Source organism: Sceloporus occidentalis, unplaced genomic scaffold, assembly GCF_023333645.1.
Source record: "Sceloporus occidentalis isolate IW3139 unplaced genomic scaffold, rSceOcc1.0.p SCAF_31, whole genome shotgun sequence".
Classification (NCBI taxonomy): Eukaryota; Metazoa; Chordata; class Lepidosauria; order Squamata; family Phrynosomatidae; genus Sceloporus; species Sceloporus occidentalis.
This window is the reverse complement of record NW_028317011.1, coordinates 8,730,435-8,755,518: the sequence shown is the minus strand read 5'-3', so window position 1 is coordinate 8,755,518 and position 25,084 is coordinate 8,730,435. Positions and strand designations below refer to the sequence as shown.

At 34.5% G+C, this 25,084-nt stretch overlaps 1 protein-coding gene across 8 annotated transcripts in view; it reads right to left on the bottom strand.

Annotated features, from left to right (window-relative positions):
• Positions 1-2,412: 2,412 nt before the first annotated feature.
• LOC149298801 (CUGBP Elav-like family member 2) overlaps positions 2,413-25,084 on the bottom strand; it is a 230,707-nt gene continuing 208,035 nt past the window's right edge. For 3 of the 8 annotated variants that reach the window (XM_089487183.1, XM_089487181.1, XM_089487185.1), the window contains 5 exons: positions 24,205-24,339; positions 7,019-7,138; positions 5,740-5,937; positions 5,209-5,352; positions 2,413-2,540 (listed from right to left, as the gene is read on the bottom strand). In XM_089487183.1, coding sequence (XP_089343309.1) covers positions 2,413-2,540; positions 5,209-5,352; positions 5,740-5,937; positions 7,019-7,138; positions 24,205-24,339 — 725 coding nt within the window. Of the gene's footprint in view, positions 2,541-5,208; positions 5,353-5,739; positions 5,938-7,006; positions 7,139-24,204; positions 24,340-25,084 lie in introns of all 8 variants that reach the window. The other 5 variants (XM_089487184.1, XM_089487188.1, XM_089487182.1 and 2 more) reach the window with 4 other exon arrangements.

Here is a 25,084-nt window from a genome sequence, read left to right as displayed (position 1 = left end):
TTACAAGCCAACACAAAATCTTTTTTTGTATTTTTTTGTGGAATATTTCTTTCACATGTAATTGTAGCAAACAGACTTTAGTTTTTTCTGAAAATTATTTCTGTTCAAGTAAACCAATTTTGTAAAACTTCTTAAACATAGAACACTGAGGACTTTTAAGACTTAATGAAGCCACGACTAAATTCACAGAAGCACCAACGTGACACAGTATACATTTACCTTCTTTTCTGTACATTTAAACAGTATAAAATATAGGTAATTTCATGTGCATTAAACCATGGATTGTCTAACTGTGAGTCAGTTCAGCAAAAGGTGACAGAACTAGGTAGCATTTGCCCCAAAACAGGGTAAATATTTTCTTATACTAATCTACAAAAAGTGGTTTCTATATATATATAATTTAATGAGAAAGTGAGCCACCTAAAATGGCCTTATCAAAAAACTTTACACTGCCTGAAAAATGTAAAAACTATTACTGAGCTCTAGAGACTTAAAATCAGACAGTTTTTCTCAAACTGTTTTGGAAGTTGTCTGCTTCATTTAGAAACCAACATTCTGCATTACTGGACACATATTGCTTTAGCTAACAGTGACCAGACAGAATGCTAATCCCCGTGTAATACTTTCAAGTCTGTTTATGTTATGAAACAAAAATAAAATAAAAATTCTAACTTTTTTGCCACAGGTTTTTTTGTCTCCTTTTTTACCTATAATTTCTCTGATAGTAAATTTCAGTCTTGCATGAATGCTGCAACACTTTCACATTTGACTATTATTTTTTCCCATAATTCATAGCTAGATGAGATCACATGCAAATTTCAGAGCTCAACCTATGTCATTTGGAGGACCAAATATGATGTGAGGTCAGAAAGACATCAGAAACAATGACGGGACGATGAAACTTTTTTTTTTTTATAGACGCCACAGGGACATGCTAGGCAAACGGTGAACTAACAGGCATGGAGATGTTCTAGGGAAAAAAAAAAGGAAGAGTATAAAGTTACACAGAATCTATGCAGCAGAAATATAATCACGTTTAAGCCTTTCAGTGCTATACTGACCAATAGGGCATTGTTAGGAAACATATTTCTGGCCTTCCCAGCACTGAAGAGGTTAATGAGTGAACATATAATGCAAATCTTATAGTTGTTTGAGATTGTGCACAATTTGTTAATTTGCATGTAAATATATACATATACATATATATATATAGATATATATAAAGCAAAATGAACTGAAACCATCCAGTTACAGTTAGTGCAGATGAATTGCTTTGGGGAGGAGGGATAAAGTAAGAGAAGGTAGGGGCGGCCATCTTGGAGAAATGCCACACAGATAAAAGTCAGACAACAAACTTTTAACTACACAATGGAATCTAGCAAACAAAATAACCACATGAATAAACATAACATACAAGGGAAAGAACGTGATTTGAGCACAATATGGTTTTACACTGAAAATAAAGGCTCATTTTTTAAACAGTTTGTTACTCTAGAGTCTATTTCAAAAGGTATTTAGCTAGCATTGAGAACTTCCTGTAAATTATCCAATAAGTTGACAATAAATAATTCCCATAATTTCTGAGGCAGTACAAATTTTTGTATAAAAATAGAAATGTTTTTGTTTTTTTTTACAAATAAAATTTACAGGCCTGTGGCTTCCTTTATTATTAAATTTATCTCTCAAGAAACATCAAGTATTTTCACTCATTTTGTAATTTTTAAACCCTGTAGTTTTAGAAACAGATCTCTGACTTTTTTACACAAAACCTTTCAATAATAATAATAATAATCATAATAATAAATTACACAATAACATAAATAAACCTACAATAATATCACATGATATTTTTGACAACACCACAAATGCAGACCAGAGTTTTCTGGCCATCATCATAACTCAAAATTCTAACCTAAATGAAAATGAAGCAGTGGAAAGACTCCAATTTTTGCCTAGACGTGAGTGTTCTATAAACCAAAAAAAACGTGCGTATATTGGCAATATTTTCATGGTAGGCCAACACATCACCCTTCTTACTTCTGGTGTTTTTCTCTCTTTTTTTTTACCCAATTTGTTCTACGGCACCAGTGGTTGCAGAGTTTAATTGCACATTGTTTTGATGCTATTGTAAATCTTAACATTTCATACAAAAAATATATAAAGATAAATGAAAAGTGGAGCAAAACATATACACAACTTGCTGGATTCTGGGTAAGAAAATATAGCCAGAGTAATGGCAAGAGCAGGGGGCCAGGGTTGGAGGGAATGGAAGCGTTTAATGTAAAAATAAATGTCTCTCTTGATGAGTGTTGGCAATGTTTTCCTCCTCAGCCCCCAGTGGAGAACAGGCTGGCTCATGGGACTTACCCTAAGAAAGCTAAAATTAGAGCAGAAAAGCTTCTGGGGTTAAGATCAGTACGGTTTGCTGTCATTTTTGGAGCGTTTCAGTTGAACTTTCAAGCGTTTCATGCCAATCTGAAAACCATTCATGGCCTGGATAGCAGCTTGTGCAGATACTGGATTGTCGTAGCTAACAAAGCCTAGAAACAAAGAAAAAAAAACGGAGAACATTACAGTAAAATCTATACAACAAGCTGTGTCTCTCACTATTATGAAATGAACATGTTTTCCTATGGTCATAACGGTATCATGTCGTGTTTTCATTTAACTTGATTATCAGGACTATCTTTAAATCCAATGATTCACAGGCAAAACCTCTGTTGTTGGGCTACATACATTTATTTTATTCAGTTGGAATATCACTCCCATGTGATCTTATAAAAATTAGCTTTTTTTTACGGGTCATCCGATGCAGAAACTTTGAAGTTACAGTTATAAATGCAGTATGTGCATATATTTTAGTACACTTATGTGCCAATATCCCAGTTCATTTTTCCCTACTCTTACATGGTGTTTCTATTTATAAATAATGACATGAATACAACTTACTGTACTCATATGCTTTCTCATGCACACAAAACAGCTTTTACTATTGTATTATAAGTGTTATTTACAAATGAATACATGCATCAGTTAGGGCGTTAAAAGATAATCACTGAAGAAATGGCAAATGTGTTTTGGCCTCTTTTGTCCTGTGGTAAAGACATTTCTGATCATTTTCCTCCAATCAGATACAGAATTGCGATCTCTGCAAATCCTTTTAGTTATATCTTTGATCATCGTGGTCAGGAATATCTCCCTGACATTTGAATTATGAGGTAATTAAAATATAATTAGCTGAATCTCAAACTGTGCCAAACTCAATAATATCAGGAGAAATGCAGGGCCTAGATTGACCATTGGGCAAACCAGGCAAATGCTAAATGACGTCTCTAACATACCTTTATTCTACTCACGTGGCAGATCCTGTCTTTTCATATGCTCGTCACTGACTACAGGTATAAGAGCGTAGAAAACTACTGCATGTATCCAGAAGGTGGCCATGCTAGTCTTAGGGTGGTATGGACAATCTTAGTCCCCCTCTGGCTTTTGAGAGGGTTCTTAAATTTGACTGGGTACTTTTCACATAATACTGTAGGCGCGCTTAGTGATCCTGTTCCTGTATTTCCCTAACTCTTTAATGTACCTGGCTTGTCTGCCTAATTGTGCCGTGAACTGACCTCTGACTATACATTTAGTGTATTGAACCTGGCTATGTCTGACCATCCATTCTGCATTAAACTCTAGCAACCTGTGTCACCCATCTGTGACGGCAACCTGTAGTTTGTCAGGCCTCAAGACACATAGCAATGCAGGTTTTAAATGATACGTTTGCCAGTACATATGTGGATCAGTCTGTTGCTATGTGAACTTTAAAATATCTATATATTAAAGGTTGAAAACCTTTATTGGGAAACAACCTTTGCATTCTTTCATGATACATTAAAAGTGGGGTGAAAATTAATCCAATGCATTTCTCGTGTGTATTTTTGGCCTTTTTTACAAAACAGTTATGCAAGCATGAAAAATATGCATTGAGTCAGGAGTTCTGAAAATTCCTCTTTATTCTTACAAAAAAGAGGCATTTTACAATGAAAGCATGTATTTGAATGAAGAAATGGGGATAAAGGTGGTGCATCTGCCTTAAGTATAAAACAGGGCGATTATCTATTCTCTAAGTGACACTAAGATAGTAGACTAACCGTCTTTGTCTGACACAAAAACTAATTAGTTTCATTTACATGCTACATCTACTTGTCAGGCTGCATTCATGAGCTATTTTGAACTATCGTATGTGCACATCTTTCATTTTAAACAGTCTAAAATTAAGTAAAAACTAACATTGAGCAAATGGAAATTTATTCTCTGGAATTACGGAAATGAAAACTCTTAAAGATGGATGTCTCTGCTGGAGCACTTCTGTACTCACATACCACAAAAAATGGAATGGCCAATGAAGTTTCAACAAATTTCTGAATTTAAATGGCTTTTATGTGATGTCTTATAATTGGCCTGTTGATAAAATCTGCACTACTCATTATTATGTATGTTCTTAGGTTTCATTTTTCTGCATGTATATATGCATTGTATACTATGTAAATACAAATTTAAAAAGTAATCTTTATTATTATTTCGTAACCTTTTTTTTATTAGAAAAAGAACAAACAACCTAATGGGTTTGTTTTTTTCCAAACAAAGATTTTGCTGTTTTATTCTACTTGCAAGGCATTATGTAAAATGTTATCTTTGAATATTCATTCAGAAATAGAATAAGGAAAGCAGTGCTTAGCGCAAGATACTAGTAAGGCAAAGTAATATTTTAATGGGTTGCGATTGATAAAAAATAGAACAATGTGAAGGGATAATGTGGTAAATTTTTTTGAAATTATAACATTGCCCCAAAAAGCCTTTGGTAATATAATATAAATGTAGGCCATAACATAAACCTGCTTATCCTTATATACCTCAATTTCCCTATTAGACAATACGAGATTTAAAGAAAGAAATCAACCTGAAGCAGATTTACATTATGGAGACTTTTTCCTCTTTTTGAGGCACAATTGTCAATCACCTCAGATCAGGGTATTTGCCTTCTGTATTAACAATGGAGATGAACTTGATGCACTTGTGCATTTGTAACATACATTGATGTTATTGTGATGTCCTGTTGTGTGCAAGAGCACAGATTCCAGCATCATGATGGTTACTCAAGAATTCATTTCAAGAATTGATATCAAAATGGCATTTGCTAGTAACTTGTTTACTTACCAAAGCACTTGCTCAGATTGGTCTGTTTGTCAATGAAGACTTTTGCAGAGATAACATTTCCAAAAGGCATGAACATCTGAAGAATGTCCTGGTCTCCAAACTCTTGGGGGAGGTGGTAAATAAATAGGTTTGCACCTTCTGGGCCTTGTGAAGAAAAAAAAGAGAAGCCTGACTTCACTATAGTTAGTCTTCTTTTATAGGTGCATGTCAAAATTTGTAAAGGAATATGATATTTGTTGCCTAATTGAAATTATGTAATAAGCAGCAGTAGAAACTAAAATATACATAGAAATCTACATTTCCCTTGTCTGCCACTGTAAAGCAAAGGTTATCTAGCTGATCCTCAAGCCAGATCAAACTTGAGATCTTTACTTTTCTTGAGCTTTGCATATATGTGATATCACCATAATTTTTCAGATGATCATATTACTGAAATACAACAAAATAGATCTTCTAATATATGAATCCTATACTAGTCTGTGCCATAGTTACCCACATGATGAACATGCTGAACTTCCTATTCACCCTTACCTTCTTTCTGACTGCCGGCAGCACTCTGCTGTTGTAGCAAACTCTGACTGTATAATGTTGGCAGTGCTGCAGCGGCATACTGCTGAATTCCTGAGTATGCTTGCGTAAGGGCATCCATTGTACCAGCAGTTCCATTCGTCAATCCTGTCGCTCCAAGTCCTCCATTCAAAGCTGCCATACCTGAGAGCATTTGAGCAACTTTACAAAAAACCCAACAATAGAAAAAAGAAATTGCACTTGTTCATTAGTGCTTTCTAAAAAATATTGATTATTTACACCAATGATGACTGCACTGCATGCAAATGGTAAGTTCAACGGTCAAAACTGAAAAGAACTAAAAAAACAAAATGAACAACTGGTCACATTTTTTGGTGCATGCATATTTTTGTGAGAAAGTATTTTGCATATAATGTACAATCCTCTTTTTTTGGAACATAAAAAGATCATGCAATGTAACAGTATTGACACTGCACGGGAAGAAACTATATACACTGAACACAAATATGTATTAATGTGCTTTCCTCTGGATTGTATGGGCTTCGTAACTCTCAACTTTAACATCTATCTATATTTCTATATAAACTGTTCAGTTAAATGTAAATACAAATCATAACTATGCAGCTACATAATGCAGATATGCATGTGTATGTATGTGAGATTGTTTTTAAGATATATTGTAAGGACTTTTTTTCTTATTTTTGTAAAAATAATGAGATATTATTAAAAAAAACTATATCAATGTTTTTGCATACCATACCAATAATCCCTAACCTAACACGTTTTGAAAGCATTGTATTCTCTTAAAGCACCAGTTCTATCATTTGTTTGTAACGACTGTCCTGGTATTAATTGGATTTGTGTCACATTTACCTGTAGCTTGTAATTATTTAGCTTCTGACATTGATTTTCTTTCTTTTTACCAATTTACCACATATGTTGGACTGACTGCGGTCACAAGCAATCAATATTGACCACATAACCAATCAATTTATCATTTAAATAATGATGTGTACCTTTCCTACAGGGTGAAACAAGGTGGCTGATGGCTTAAGATCAAATAAATGCTATAGGTGCATATAATTATGAACAGTGACTGGTTGCTTTTCTGGGCCTCTATGAATACATCTAGATGAGGCTTTGAACGCTTTGTAATTATTATGTGTCATCTCTACGAAATAGCTAACATCAGGAACGCTGCCTTTGGAGATACAGTACAGCCACACAAATCAAATGGAAAATGCCATCCACCACAGCACTAAATACTCACTGTTTACGGTACCTGCTAGTGCATTAATATTGTTCAATCCCACGGTAGCCCCAGCCAATCCCTGTAGCGTGCCCAGAGAGGTCAAAGAATTCATAGCTGCTCCAGCAGAGGAATTTGCGGTTGCTCCAGCCACTAGAAAATATATTAAACAATGGAAGGTTTAATTCCTCTGGGGACGCAAATTGCATTGGACAGGCAGACCTGTTGTGTCAATTACGCAGTTACAGTGCGAAGAATACATTCATAACAGAACAAGGCATGCAAAAATTGAATTCGTTTGTATCTGTGTTGGATACAATATAATGCAAGTTGTGCGTAATTCTGGCTTCAAGTTCTAGATTCCTTCATGACATACAGTGTTCTAAAATCAATTATAATGAAGAATAATTCCTCAATTATATTTTAAAGCTAAAATTATATGTACATTACACCCTGTATGTACATAGAACAGGCATTTTGGACTGAGCTACATCTAGGTGAATTCTGCTTGCATTTTATACTGGACAAGACCCAAAAGAACAGCAAGGTTTCACCTGGAAATCAACCAGTTAACTGGTACCTTGGCTGTGGTTTCTGTAATCCTTGCCAGGATTACTTGTACAAAGCATATTGTACAAGGGATCAAACCCACAAAACATTTGAATAAACCAAAATGAATATCTCTGAAAGACAAGAGCTTGCACTGCAGAAAAAAATATAATATAATAAAGCTTTGCTCTTTTCTCACAACACAAAGTCAGAGGTACCATTCAGAAAAAATATAAAGCTGGAACAAGGAACCTCTTTCATCTTCAACATTCTTATCAATTTTCTGCCCTCTAAGCATCATAAAAGGATCACATTGTTAATGTTATCCAGTCCAGTTGAAATATAGGAAAAAAGTTCTTTCCACATCGACACAGGGTCATTTCATTAATAGAGGGTACTTTTGTATGTGAAAAATGTATCCTTAAATATTGTATTTAACATACAGTGTGTATTTCACAGTAGGCCACGACACGTAACCTGGCTTTCATTTGATTTGTTTAATTTCTAAACACAAAACCTACTCTTTTAGCATGGCTCTGTACTGTACAAAACATCAGATTCTATTAGTTATACACAGTATCTGCTTATTATCTAAAATGCCTATATAAAAAAGTGCCAGACTGAGATATTTATGAATAATTATGTAGGAAACTGTCAGTTTAATGCCAATTAATCATAATTAAATTAAATAAGGTTGTTGTAGATTATAAAATCACCATAGAAAACATGTGGTAGTGTTCCAGGAACTTAATGAGGATGAGAACCATGCACTCTTATAGTGTCCAGTTACAGACCTGTAGGTACAAAGACACAAAAGGTATTTTGATACCTAATGAGTTTTTCAAGATGTGCAATGTTAAATGTTTGGTTACTTGGAAAACATCTCCTACAACTCTTACAGGACTGTGGTCCTCTAGGTATGAGCTGGGCATTACTGTACGTTTTAAGGCCTATATCTGTATGGGCACAGGTTTCCCAAAAATGTCACACTCATTTTAACTTGGATCCATACTGACCAATGACCCACTTCCTTTTAGAGAGCCATGCAGGAGTAAGACTTGAAGGGTGTTGACCTCAGTGAGCATGGGTCATCACTACCATTAGTGAAGAGCTGATATGAATGTGACCTGCTACCTTTCCATTTTTTTTTCATAAGGGTCACCATCAAGTGTAACATTATTTATCTTGTGTAGTCTACTTTATTGCTTACTGTCCACCAGAGAATAACATATTTTTTTCATTAATGACTAATTATTTCTATTATGGCAACTACAAGCCAAACACACACTATTTATACATGCTAGTATATCACATTCATTTTAAAGGTTTCGGATTTATGAAAAATTTGCTTCCATAATTAAATTTGCAACATGCTCCATAGTTAAACCATAAACATTTAAAAATCACACTGTACTTAAAAATTAGTAACAAATATAGAATATACATAACAAGATTTTAATCAGCAAGCAATAATTGAAAAACATTATTGTTTTTGTGCTTTGGCACAGATGTGTACTTTTTGTCTATTAAAGAGTCTACATATGTCAGCGCATTCAGGAAAGCTCTTGGGCTCCACAGTTATGAACCTTGATGGTAACATCAGTGTCTTCTCTCTGCATGCTTTTATTTGATAATTATTGTTTTTCCTGTCCCACTGACAAATGCCCATTGGATAAAAGCAGAACTTATAAATTGCATTTCTTCTGCAGCTCCCAAGACACTCATGTAAGTGTAAATAACTATATTGAAATTTGCCTTCTATGAATTGCTGAGCATCATAGCATATTTCAATAAAACCACAGTTGGCCTTGTGTTCCCCACAAAGTGTGGCCACACTGGATCTCATCATTTATTCATAGCAGCTTAACCAATGCCTCTGTTAATGCTGCTGGTGTAATAAAAGACACATAATGAAATATTTCTCTAATGTTTTATCTTCACATGGAGCTGCACCGTAATGTGACAGCTAAATCAATATTATTTATTAAATATGGAATCCTTAGCTTTTCAATAGATGATTGTAATACTTAAAAGCACAATAAATGACCAGAGAAATAGACAAGAAAATACCTAACTGATATGATTTACAGAGCATGCAAAGGTTCATTATGTCAAATGGGTCCATGAGATCCATGTAGGGCATGATGCATTAAATATGGCAACATAGCCTTTCTGTGAGCTCCAAAGAAGAATGTTATATCACTGCTATAATGTACCTAACTGCTTCCCACCCAATTAAAAAAATGGACAACACTAAGGGGCCTTGTCACTAAGACATTTACACAAGCTAAATGTGGCAACTAAACGTACTGGATATTCGTAAAAACTGGGAACATGTCAATTTTATTGCATCACAAAATTGGCCAGAGTTTTAGTTGGAGCTTTCTGTTACAGATCTTGGAGGCTTTACTGGTTTTTTTTAAAGGTAAAGTCTGTGGTCCCTTTTTGAATTCCAACTTCTTTAATACTAATAATGTTACAAGGCAAGGTTGCCCTTTGGCTCCTCTTTTGTATGGATTAAGTACTGAACCACTGGCCAAACTAATCAGAAATAAATCTATTGTTAAGGGTATAGAAATATATGTTTAAACATATAAGATTTTCCTGTACATGGATGGCGTTCTGCTCTCTTTTTTGTAAAGATTTTGTAAAGAATTCAATTTAACTTGAATTACAAATTAAATGTATCAAAATCCCAAGTAATAACGTTTCACCTATCTCAAGCCCAATGTAAGGAGTTATTGAAGTATAGCCATATCAATTGGTCAAATACAGAAATCAATTATTTAAAAATCCAAAATTTGCTCAGTAGCTTAACATTTTGGGAACCAAGTATTGGATTTTAAATATTTGTTTTCAAGTTGGAAAGGACTTGAAACATCTTTGGCTGGGCTGCATTAATATATTAAAGGCTTATGTATTTCCTAAACTTTTATATTAGTTCAGATGTATTTTAACATGTGTCCCCTCACAATATTTAAAACTATTTCCTTTGCTTTTCTCCTCATGTTTGGGAATCAAAAAACAAAAGTGAAAAACAGAATTCCTTCTAAGCTACAATGTTTAAAAGACAAGGGTCTTAGATTCTCAGACATGTATAAACTTCATGAGATTTCTCTATTTGCCATTTCTTGGCTTGACAACATAAGAAAGATTAAAAGCTGCTTGGTATTGCATTGAGAAAATAGATTGTCATCAAATGAATCCTTATTTGTTTTATTGGGCTGATCTAAAATTTGATAAGAAATTCACAATAGAAAAAAACAATAATAACCAACATTATCAAAGCTATGTTTAAGTTTAAAAAACGTTTTTCTATCTCTCACTGTATTACCTTGGTATTTACCTGGACCATAGGAGCTAGTTAAACCCAGTGTGCTTTTGTGTACTTATTGGTCATCATTAATTATGCTTTTTTGGGGCTGTGCATCCATTCTGTATATTTTTTGTTTCTACTTATAATCCACATTAAATAAGGACTCCACCTAGGACAACTCTACAAAATTTAGGACAAGTGGATTATTTACAAGACTACTTAAGTTTAGGACCCTTTGGCAATTGTTGGGCCCTGTCACAAGCCTTTGCAATTATTTCAAGTGTTATGGATACCAAGTCCCCTGATTTAAATTCATTAATGGTGCAAATAGGTGGGTCCTAATTTGGCACCTCATCTTTTTCTTAGTCCATCTTGCCATGGACTGTTAGGAACTGAATAAACAGGGAATTTGCTTTCCCCCAAAACAAACTTGAGTGGTTCTATAGCTAGCTAAATGTTTGGTTTATATTCATCTGTGTGAATGACTTGCAGATTAGCTACAACCAGTAAAGAAGGCACGTGTACCTTACACAAAAGAAACAAATATAATTATTTTCTACACTCGGTGCAGCACTAAAGTTTTGGTATCCGCTGTTTTATCATCACCAGACTGACCTGTCTAAGTGACAGGGACAAGAGTAAAAGAATGTTCTGCATGCCATGGTTGCCTTATACATCTAATATATGCTGGGATAATGGTACAAACTGCAATAATTTGGGATAAGATGCACACAAACCTTGAAGACATGAAGCATATTAGCTGTGTTTACCTGGTACTACAGCAGTAAACATCTCCAGAATCATTAGGATTAAATTGCAGCCTTTTGGTACATATATCTGACATATTAACACCAACGCAACAAAACGTTGAAAAAATGATGTGTTTGAACTGGCAGGTGAAAAAGAACAAGGGCAAAGAAAAAAAATGAAATTGAAAAGAAAGAGTCAGCAAAGGTATCATTAGAACAAAATAGGTTAATAGGAATGAGTGCTGTTAAAAGCATTGCCCAAGGGCCTCTCTTTCAGATACAAAGAGGAAAATATTATCTTATAACTCAAGTGAAAAAAGAAAAGAACAACGTGAAATGGAAATATAGGAAGAGGATATTTTAGTATACTGCTCTAGTTTTATTAACCACTGCATTCCAGACAGTAATGAGCTTGTAATAATAATTTAACAACACGAATTTGAAGCACATGAATGAAATGACATTTTGCAAGTTCTTAAACGTGTTCAACAAGGTGTAATTATTCAATTTTTTATTGTCATATTGCAAATTATTTTTCTTTAGATTTGGACTGGTAAATGCTTGAAATAAACCCAGAGTTTGCAATTCTTATTTCCTTAGCCTGTCTGAGAAAAAAGTTAACTAAATAATTGTATAAATCAGTTGCTATTATATACAAAAATTTCAGAATAATACATTTCATTTTAATTAAATGCACATTATGATTTTATGTTCTATTAAACGGGATTTATTTAGATTACCATACATGGCATTTTACAAAAGATGTTGGTTCATGACCAATATGGCAAACAGGAGACTGGTTAACTTAATAGCCGGATAAAAAGAAAAATAGTGATTTTGTGGACTATTCCAAATCCCCTGAATACCTCCAGTTTTAACCTGGTAAAGATGATTGCTAGCAAAAAATATTTATTCTTTGTTTTGCTTTTTTTTTTATAAAAGCACCCTTTCTAATTTATAATATCTTTAAACTTAAACTTAAACTAAGTCACTATATTCACAGGGATACATTCTGCATGACTAACATTTTCTTACAAATTCTACTTGATGTTATAGCTGACAAAAGATATTCTGATATCACAGAGGGGTAGAAGTGGTATTGTAGATGCCCATGGGATGTAACTAACTGTTCTTCTATTTAATATGCCTTGTAGTTAATAAAACAAGTCACACGGGGAACCCACATATAGAAGAATTTACAAAATGACAGGATATGTGACAAAGCCATAATGTTCATAATAAACTCAGCAGTTTCTTGTACGTAGATGCAGGGAGGAGACAATCAAATTGCTGTGATAGATATTGCTGTTTTATTATGGCCTAAACCATTGGAATTTTCTGAATACACAAATAATGGGAAAAAAACAATTAAGTGATGACAGAAGAATAAAGATTATTATTAGACACTAACCAATGTAATATATCGTGTTTCTTGTCCCATGAGATCCAATTATTTTGCTACAAAAAAATCTACTAGTTTTCACATCTTCCTTTAAGATTTTGTTTTATTCTTGAGCTTTTTGGATATTAGGGTTTGATAAATTATTTTACATGGAGAAAAGAGAAACATAATTTTTACAAAACCTATGAATATTTTATGAGAAAATAGATGTGACTAGCATGCTGTAAGATGTGATTATGTTGGACACCAGTGCAACACTTACTATATATATGTGACAGACAGGGAAGGGCTGGCAAGTGGGCACAGAGACAAATGATCCCTGTGCTGTTGTGAGTTAAGTATTTTCAGTCACTCCCAAAAACGTTTCTGTTCTTTAGTTATGTGTTGTATATGAAATTCTACGTATAGCCACTATGTGTCTGGCAACAAGTCTATATGCCACTTTCACAGTTGTTTCTGTGCATCTTCTAGAAGCTTTACATGTACCAGAACATGCTTGGTGACCCTGTGTTGGACATTACTGGGCAGTGCACATTAAGCATGTTGCCTACCAAATCTGTTACAGACAGCACTTTCATCACTGGGCCACATGGCTGAGCTTGCCGTTGTTGCCAGCCTTCAAATAGTGATAGTATATAACGCATTCAATTCCATGAGACAAAATGGTCTTGTTTCTATTTAGCAAAATTACTCACTCCTCTAACTTGTAGAGCAATATATGAAATATATTATGCATCTGCATACCTACCAAGTGTACCATTTTAAGAGGTCTGGATTTTCAGACATTGTGCCACTTTTGCTGGCAGTGGGGATTATGGGTGGATCAGACGATCTAACCCGACCACCCGCTCAGCCAGGAAATTTATCAAGGTCTGTGTTTTTGCAGCATATTTTAATCACAGTTCCCATCCAGTGCAAGATGGATCTATGGGTAACATAGGTAGATGGTCCTGCCCCTGGTTACACCTCTAACCTCTACCCAAATACCCCCCCCAAAAGGTCACCCACTTTGGACACTTGAAATGTTGGGCAGTTCATATATACATATTTGTAAGTATGTCCACATTGTTGCTGCCTCTTGAAATACATTATGGGGCAATGTGTCAAGGAGTGATTAAAAGATAACAATTTTTGTAATCCTACTTTTCGAGATGTCAGTGAGGTAAGAGAGAAACATGCTGTGGTGTAAATATTTAAGGCTCACGTAGTAACTTGACTCCGTAGCACCTTAGTGCTTAAACATGTACGGTTAATGTAAATCATTTGTTTGTAGTTTGTATTAAACGGACCTGGCAGAGATTTTGATTATTCTAAGCACTTTTGCAGCTCTATGGTACTGGGGGCTGTTTATCAAAGATAGCTGTCTGCATGCCTTGTGCCTCAAAAAAACAGATATATATATATCAAAGGAAAGACTCCCATGCCCAGGCTAGCACTGCTTTATTGTCTCATGCATTTAGTACAGTTTTTCCACTGTTTGGCTGCTGGGGCTTTGATAAATAACAATAAATCCCAATAGAAACATATTCTTCTCAGGGCTGTACAAATCCCTTAATGAAAGCATTCACTATTTTATATTCTGCACTTTTATGAGACTGATCAGATGTAGATTCTATGACCTAAGGGGTCATTCACTGTAAAATATAAACATAAAAAAACATAGTGTAGCCCTGCTGATCTTAATTCTTGCACAATATAAAATATTATGCATCTATAAATTAAAGGCAAACAAATTTCAAGATAACAAGAAAAAAAACTATGTATACTATTTAACCTTGCAGCGGTTATTATTACATTCCTGTTAGCAATACTTATCATTATAGAGTAGATCAGGTAATGATACTTTGTGCTGCCCAATTCCTGCTTAAAATCCCCGAACTCACAGAACAAGAACCCCTGAAAAGATGTAGAATGTGCTACATGAGAGGGCAGGGGACTGTAACAGTCTATTACTGTCCAGATCGCCTTTCTCAGCCTGGGCTCTGCATTATTATATATTTCAAAGCAAAGCACACCAACCACCAATAATTGCAGTGCCACTTTAATGATTTAACTAATTTAATATTTTATTATTTTGGTTATTTAACAGATATTGTTGGTCACTCTTAAACTGAAAAGAAAAAATGGATATTGTTGTTTTAGCCCAAGGGAAAATGGAGTCTAAGCTGAAGTTGATACCTTTTATTGGGTCGACACATAAAAAGAGGGAAAATGACATAAACTTAAACAAACAATGATAAAGAATTATTTATTCCCAGAATATGGAGTGAAACCTATTAAATCGTAACATCTTCATAAAGTTGAGAAATAATAGCTAAATGTAAAGAAAGCCCTACTTCTCATGGAAAAAATTATATATCGTTTGGTTTGACGTGAACAAAGCCTATGTCCTAAAATAATTATTGCTAGGTTTGAGCCTTCAGCAGTAGAACAAATGATGTTTTAAAGGCTACATTTAGGTATGAAAGTCAACAGAGTGGAAGAGTACCTTTAACCCCTTAACGACAATCCACGTACATGTACGGGGTTGCCGTGCAACAAGATAATGTCAATGCCCGTACATGTACGGGCTGCTGTTAAATAGCTGCATCGCTTTGCAGCATCCACAGAAGCCTCACAAGAAGAAAAATGGCCGCCGCCGCACCGCTCATCAAAGATTGATGATGATTATCACCTGGCTAAAACAGCTTAGGAAGCGATCGGAATCGCTTCCTAAGCATAAACGGTGTTGCTGACATGCCTCGATATCGAGGCATGTCAGTAACACTACCCCACTACCCCGATAGCCTTGTGATTGCTCCGAGGAGCAACCATTAATGCCATCCTGTGAATGACGTTGCGTCATTCACTGGATGGCATTAACAATAGATATGAGTTCATAGAGGGTCTATCCAGACCCTCTTGAGAACTCTCGAGCTCCTCCTGCAGGTTAAATGCAGGTACTGCATCCAACCATGCAAGGTCAATGGAGCCCAGCTCACTAATGAGTGATTAGTAAAAAAAAATAAAAAAATAAAAAAAAAATGTTCAATTTTTTTTTAAAAAAATAAAAATAATATGGTAACATGTAAAAATCCCCACTGTCACCAAAAAAAAAATCCAGCATGGAAAGAGTTAAAATATTGGCATTACAAATGCCCATAGGGTGTCTCGTTTTAAAAAATGCATGAGTGGATGGGGTAAATTGAATTGGCCGGGTTCCAAGATGTCCCAAATATGGGACAAATATTTAGACATCAGATGTCTAAATGGCATAAAAATACACACCTCACAAAGGCGGCCTTTTACCTCCCAAATAACCCTACAAACCCATGCATGGGGGGTATCACTGTGCTCAGATGTTACTGAACACATATTGGGGTGTTGTTTGACACGGACATATACCAGGAGCGATAAATCTATACTTGAAGTACAACATGTGTGGAAAAAAATAAAAAAAATGTACTACCATAAAGTTTCACAAAGGCTGGTGGTAAAATTTGTGCATGGAAAGGGTTAAAATACCAGCATTTCAAATACTTTGGGGTGTCTAGTTTTTAAAAATATATGATTTGATGGGGCAAATTGCATTGGCCGGCTTCAAAGATACCCAAATTACCAGATTTGGAAAAAAAGGTTTTCAAATAGCAAAATGCTACCTGTACTTATTGCCCTATAACGTGCAGAAAAAAGCAAAAAAAACATAAAAACATTGGTTATTTCTAAACTCAGGACAAATAGTAGAATCTATTTAGCAGGTTTTTTCATTCGTTTTTGCAGATGAGTAAAAGTTTTTTGTTTAAAAATTGAGAAAGTAATTTTTTAACAAAAAAACCCCCATATTTTATCATTTTTTTAATAGTAAATTAGATGATATGATAAAATTAATGGTATCTAAAGAAAGCCCTGTTTGTCCTGAAAAAAACAATATATAATATGTGTGGGAGCACGAAATGAGAAAGAGGAAAATCATAGCTAAACAGCAACACCGAAAAATGTTAAAATAGCCATTGTCCCACAATACACTATGAGTAATAATCCCTATTGTCCTTAAGAGGTTAATAGAGTTCATGCCCAAAGAAACACTCTCTAGCACTCCTAATGCCTCTCTTTTAAATCCCAACCGTTAAACCTACCTACATGTTTTCTGTATTGATGGCATGAATGGGGTAGAAGTGCACCACATAATTCCATAATAGACTGACCTGAAAGAGGGCAAAGCACTAGAAGTGCATGACCCAGGCAAGGTGTTGTAGGGCACCCAATTATAAGAGAACTTGCAATCTTCTGGTTTGAAATGCCACTTGGATTACTGTTGGGCAGTGAGAGTGTAAGTAAAACAAATGTATTCTGCATTATTATTCCCTGAAAAGATAGAGTTTTGCAGGTCTTAACTAGGGATTTTGGTCAGCCATACTCAAGAAAGTACTAAAATGTGCTGGTGTGGGCAGGAATGATTTTAACAAGATTATTTTCATTTGCTAATGCAGCATATCATCAAGTGTTTATAACTTTTTAAGGGGATGCATTGACCAGTTTCAAATGCATGGTTCAAATGATGAAACCATTAATGAAACATGCAGGCCACACAGAGCACAAAAAATGCTTGAAAGGTGGGAAGTAGACAAAAGAAGAACCCATCGCACAAAGCGGTAATGTTTTAATCCAAATTTACAGTTTATATTTTACACAAGGCTCCCAGCTTAATGGAAGATGCTGACCTCTCTTTAAATACTTCAGTGAAGTACTTTTAAAAGGTTTTTACAAATTGTACCTTTGGAACTGGAAAAGTTATTAGTGTACAATGGCCTTGTTTACTAGAAACACACATGCAAATAATAAAATTATGAATGGGAAGCTAAGGATTTTGCAACCTGGAAATAAGAAGTTTCTGAATCTTCAGATCTGCTTTAAAGGAAGAAAATGAGCATGATCTTGAATAGATGCTAGAAGGCACTAACCATCTTGAAAAAAAAGATTTATCTATAAACATACATGTCACTTTTAATTTAATATTTAAAGTCCTTTCACTAGAGGAAATGTAAGTCATCACTATACTACTTATTCTCCTAAAGTTCATATAAATTCTGCTACAATCTCTCCATGATGTTCCCAGTATTTAACATGTTGAGTGCTAGACTTGGTGCCATTAAAATTTTTCTTTTAAATCCTAGTTTAACTAAATTGGAAGAAGAATGCTGAAAATGAGCCAGATACTTACAATACGGATATTTAGAGCAATGATGATTTTAAGACCAATTATGCAGGGTTGCAATGATCCAAAACTGTTTGCAGATGTAGATTCTTTCATTAAACTGAATAATTTATGGACTTAATAGGGGGATAGCAGAAGGAAGGGGAAATAAGGACAGTTCAGCTAAATTATTACTTTCACTGTTGCAAATGTCTTTTGGGTAATCACCCATAGAGTTTAATGAATTAGGCGTGTGACTGTACATATATCATAATGTGGCAGTATATTGTTTTATAAATAGCCCACAAGTTACAATATAGCTTCATGCAATATAAATTAACTGACCTGGATTATTTTAGACAATAAAACTTTTATGTTGGTCAATAATATAAATATTTACAATATAAATAATAAGCCTGTTAACCTTTTTTAGATTATACTTTCAGTCATAATCCTTATGTTCATATAATAGATAATACATATAGTACATGTATTTATATATGCTAAGTTATTAGTGATGTTTCTGTTAATGGACATTTCTGCATTTTGAATAATAATAATAATAATAATAATAATAATAAATACATAGAACAATACTGCCAGACAGGTAGAGTGGCAGGGAGATAACAGACAAATAGAAGTTCCCTTTAGATTAGTTGTGCAGCCTACAATTGTGGAACATTTCAGAATAGGAAACCTATTGCTGTGCTGCTTTTGACACTTTTCTTCTTAAAGGGACAGTTTATTGACCTGGTTTGCTAGTCCAAAGAATAATACATTTTAAAGTACTCTCTGAGTACTTTATTATGCATTATTGAAAAAGTTTAAAATAAAATGTACTCACCCTAGGTAGAAGCTGCAGCTCCCAGCCTCCTCTGTTAGCTGATGGTTTTTGCTTGATGCCAATCAGGGACAGGAAAATACTCCCATCATAATCAATCTAAAATCTCATTAGAACACCCGCAATGTCCGCCGAGCTAGTGCTGGAGCTTACTGGTGGTAAGTATGTACGTATATCATGAGTCAGGATATGTGTGCAGCTGAACATACCTGCTGCATGGAAAATAGCTGAGGAGACACCGTGTAAATTTAAAAGGATCTCTCAGCTATTAAATAGATTAAAGTGCATACGATGGATGGGATGTCCCTCTAACTCAAATATCTTCGTTAACAATTACACTACTTAAAAAACAGTCCACGCTATAGTAATTTATGTTATTTCTGACAGTTCCCCTCTAACCGTTCTGGTTTTATGGACTACAGTGTACTTTATAATAATATGGTTTCTTGTACTGCATAAGGGTTAAGTAAAAGCTGTGCATGAATAAATGACAGCACTCTGTATAGCTGTACTTGTACTAACTTATTCTAGGAAAGGGGACAGGTATTATTTTTAGCCTCATTTATCGGCACAATTGTGCAGTGCTGCAACAATTCCCATACGGCCCTATTTAATTTACAATAGGAACATTTCACATCATGAAACTGCTAAAGGTTTCCATTCTATATCATTAAAATGTCTGGAACCATTTCAGATGTGAAAAAAGTTGCATGCTTTAGCAGCCATATGCTTTATACATACAATTTACTGGCAGCAACCAAGTAAATAAATTATTTCCCTTCAAAAATGGAATTGTGCTAAAGAGACGCACCCCTGCAGTTACTTGTTATGGGAAAATTGCCATTAATAGATCACCCCAGGGACAAAGTGCCAACACATCGATCTATAATAAATGTCATCAAGACTGTTGTAAACAAGTGATGTCCTTCATAGCTAAAAAATCCAGCAAGGATTCCAGAACGACCTTTGATATCAGAATTGTCGTTCTGTATGTGAAACCGTATGACATCAGTAGATGGTGTACAGATCTATGTAGCAATTAACCATAAATGAGTGAAGCAATTCCGAGTTTCTTTTGCATTCCTTGTCATCGTGGGTAGCCGTAGTGGTTACAGAAAATTCCCTCTACATAAATCGTAGATGATCTGCCATCAAATGCTGCCAACGATTCAATCATAAACTAACAAAGGGCACCTCAGTCAGCTATGAAGCTTTATGTTTCCACATGCTTGCTGTTTCTTCCAGAGCACACTTATAATGTAAGAAATACCACAATGGTTTTTCAATTGCAGAAGACAGATGATGTGTTAAATGCTTCCTGACCACAAAAGGCTTGGGAGTCAGCGGCAGGTCTGGCCTGAAGCCTAATTTAACACCTACCCAGGGCTCTCTGGCAGTGCGTAAAATATGTGTCATAATAGTTTATATATAAAAATAAAAATTATGCTTTCCATAAAACTACTTACTGTTTGAATGTTGCTTTAGTGATTTAAAAATCGATTATTCATTTAAATACCACGTTATTATAGGTTATTTGAACAGAACCATTATATTCAGTGTCTCCCTTGACCAAGCTATAAGGACAACCTAACAAACCTGGGAAGCTAAAACATTATATTAAACAAGCCACAATTCTTATTTACCTGGCTCTTGAAAGAGACAATGTGATTTTAATGCAGCCTTTTTTATGGAATTTCCCACTTCTGCCCTTACGTGTCTACGATAATTAAAGGGGACATTTGCTTTATCCAAAGGCAATTTAGAAAAATTCTACTCTAATTTTTTCAGACTATGAAACAAAGGAAACAGCTTATTGCCCTAGGTGTTCTTTTTCACAAAGGGAATCTCACCTTTTAAGTTATCAACACAAAGTTCCGAAGGATCACTTAAGGGAACGCTATTGGGAGATATTTTCGAAAATGAGCATGCAAAGAAACAAGCGAGGCAATGTTGTCACGATTTCAGTTTAAACGTTTACCAATTTTATTAGTCTCTAGTGAGCAACAAGTTGATATTCCATTTTCATGTGTAATATAACAGAAAATAGGTCAACTCTGTATAAAAGATATTCTCCCTTAAAGGAAAAGAGAATAAAGGGAATTTTTGATGTATGAGTTGCATCTGATACATAAATCAGATGACATATTATATAAAGAATAGTAGCAATAGAGAGTAAGAAATATTGCGCGTGCAATACAATATGGATATATATATAATATATAATATGTATACAGTGCAATGCAATGTATAATAAGAACAGATATAGTGTATGACAGAGTAAATAATTAAACAATACTTAAATATTTTAATGCATTTTCTGTGTATTTTTTTATTGAATAACCAAATGGTTTTACGTATAAATATATTTATTTGTAAAGTACAGATCTGTGTATGCCAGCCCTCTTGCTTTTAGATACTTGCTTCCTTCGAAGAGAGAAACACTCTCCGGTGGTGTAGCTGCAGTACACAGCTAAAGACCGGATCGACGCTGTCTTGGAGGACCACATACTTTTATTGTGCTTCATTGTGAGCTCTTGTATATGCGATCTCACATATATGTTCATAATATATATATATATATATATATATATATATGTAAGCCCCAGTTACTTTTTATAATCCTTATTGCTTCCTTTCTTTTCTTATGTTACATACTGATTGATATTATATTTTAATCCTTTTTTAAAAAATGGCATTTAATGTGTCTTTGAACAAGAATCCTACAAGAAAAATATGGTTTAATTATTTACACTGTTATGGGTACACTATATGTGATCTAATTCTACATTGTATTGAACAGTATACGTATTCTAATTCCACACTGTATACTGTATTGTTTTATAAACTAAGTACAGTTGGTTTTTTTTTACACAAGAATGAGCTGCATTTTATTAAGGGTGATCATTAGAAACTTTAGTTTTTAACATTATATATAAAGGCTAAAGAAAAATATATTAAGACAGTTGGCCTGTGGGTGGTATTAAGGGTCACTAGTGGTATATATTTTTTTGCATCAAAATATATTCACTAATAAAGTACATAGAAGCTTTGTTCTATGTAATAAAATGATACGTACCATTCAACAATGCCAATAACCAAATTCTAATAAAAACATGGTTAGGAATGATACTGCCATTAATGTGTAAGCACATTCATAATACTGTATTCCTTTGTTATTGTTAATTGCTTTTCTTAACATGTTGTATTTTCATTATCACCCCCTGCTGGCCCTTAGTGGAACATATATCCACAAATCAATTACGCTTCATTAAATGTACGCAGTGCCTAGGCTCTGATGCCACTATTGTTTTTCTTAATAAAAACCAAAAGATTGCAAGATAACCAGAGAAAAGCCTTAGAGTAGGGTGATCAAATGCTCCCTTTAACTGGGTACATTTATTAAAGAAGTGAATATTGTAGAGCTACAAGGATTTTAGTGCAATCCTGCAATATACATTTTCCATTACTGCACCACAGGTTAAAAATATCCTCGTTTAACCAGATTTAAGTAACATATACGAATAGTAAAAAATCAAACAGTACCATACAACATACATTACATTAATTAATCCAGATGCTCACTGATTATCGGATAAATACATAAAAAAAAAGTTCCTTACCACTGAAAAAAGCAAGTTCCATTCAAAAGCTATTTTTGAAAGGCCAGACCTTGGTGGTAGCCCAGGATCCTCAAATAATACAAGTGATATCAGAACAAAGATATAGTCAAAACCTGCAAGAATCAGCACACGGAATGCTTTTGATATCGACACTAAGCTTTTACTTTGACAGGGGCCCTGCTAAGCTATAACTTTTTATTTTTAATAGAAGAAAAGTTCTGGCACAATGTTTGCCATCTTTTTTCCCCACTGAAATACCATCTGAAGAGGCCAAAGTGACAGTTTCCCCAACAAAGCCGCACATCTTCAAGAACTAGCCTTATTTTAGCCACAGGAAAGCAAGTTTAAAGCTACTATTGATGAAATCCTAACTGAAGCTCAATGTGAAATTCAGGCAAAGCTACTTTATTTTTGGCACCCAGGATGTGAGCATTGAGTCTAATGGGGAGAAATGGGAGGCTGGAAACGTAAGAGTGGAAACACTTCAATAGATTTTTACTTTGAGGTTTGAAGAGGTGGGTTGCTATAGTAAATTTGGTAAAGCCCAGTATAAGGAAGACACAGTGCTTAGAAAAAACTATACACTCAATTTTACAAAGACAATGTATGTACATTATAGTTTTTGTGTAGCTGTACAATACATGTTTCATTCTCCTAAAGCTTACTGTGCACTGTAATTATCTGTAACTGTAAGACATGTAAGTTGGACAGTCTACATGTTCTATATTTGTAATTCTACAGCCTGTCATATGTAATTTCTGTATGTGGAAGAAAGCATGGTGGCAACCACTGGTATATGCTCATTGTCTAGAAACCGTTGACATCTTTTTCCAGATAGCATCAAATCATCATAACATCTCTCATGTTATGCTGTTACTCCAAAATAATCAACAAAATCTGTTAAAAAAGCCAAAACAACAAAATCTTTAAATGTAACTTAGTTAAAAAAAAAAAAGAAGACGGCAATTATATCACTGAGATGTCACACGCCATGTAGGTACATAAATTGGTCCCTCAGATGTAGACAAAATATATAAGCAGAGTTCTTCAACAGAAAAAAGGAAAAAATAGAAGATAAAAAAATGGAGATGAAGTTTAAAGACCTGGAATAGTATGGAATGGGTATCTGCGTTTTTCAAGTTGCAGGACACAGTTGCTACTTTGGAAAGCTAAAACGTATAGCCAAAACAAAGCCCCTTTTTCTAAGTTGATAGCCCGTTTTGATTTTTAGAAAAAATATTCCACTAAAAAGGAATGTACCAATTATTGCAATTGTGGTAGAAAGAATAAGAATAGTTAAGAGATGAAAAAAAAAATGTGTTGATGACATTGTTGGTAGAAATCCAGAACAGAAGGTAAGAATTATGTGCAGCCATGTCCACCAAATAAACTCCAAAGTATATAGAACAATGGGAGGAAAAAAAGACAACTACAATGGAAGTGAAGAAGTTGATGGTCATGCTCTTTGAATGCTTTTAAATTAAAATAATAAGACAGTTGGCGACACAAATGTTTTCTTTGAACATCCTCTTGGAATGTTCTGTGTGACATACAGAAAACATGTCTCACCCGGGCTTGTTAGCGCTCCCAGTGCGCTAGTCGTTGTGGAGAGAGGATTTGCATTGGTGGTGGTAGCTGAGGTTTGGGCTGCGGCTGCTGCAGCTGCTAAAGTAGCCAAATTCTGTAATTGCAAAGCATTCATGCCTGTGTAGGAGACAAAACAAATCTTCAGCAACAATGTCATGAAAGAAGGAACTTGTCTGGCAGATTTTTTTTAATCCGGTATTTCTGGGTCATGCATTCTTTTTTTTTAATGGTAGGTGGATATAGGTAAACCCTATATAAAGCGAATGGATTTAAGAAATAAAGTCTGTATTAGCCGTAGGAATTCAACTCAGATTTCCGGTTGCTCTTCAAAAAAAGATGATAAAATCATGCACCATGGGAAAACAAACAAAAAAAATGACAGCCATTTTGTATCTTAAATAATGTCTTAAAAGCAGAAGGATAGGCCAAAAAAAACATGTTTTGAATGTAAGCAGAAAAAAGTGGAATAAGCAAAAGGCAAATTCAAAACAAAATTTGAACCCCAATCAGGTATTTAGATTTATATTTAAACTCTATACCATGTATATACCATTTAAATTATTTAGGGCTATCATATAGTTTTGTTATAAGAAACAAATAAAATAACCATAACGATCACATTCTGTCCAGGACAGTTCCTGTGAAGACCTTTTTTGATGACATGACAGTGGGTAAGACATGTCTTGCTGCCACCCTTTTAAAGGTTTTCTCACTTTAACAAAACCTTCATGAAACCTATAGTTGTAATATACATTTAAAATAAATGATCATCAAATGGCTCTGAGAAAGCTGTGTGTAGAGTCTGTGTTATTTACTACACATATCCTGGCAAAACGCCTACCAAGCATTCTGATCACATTGA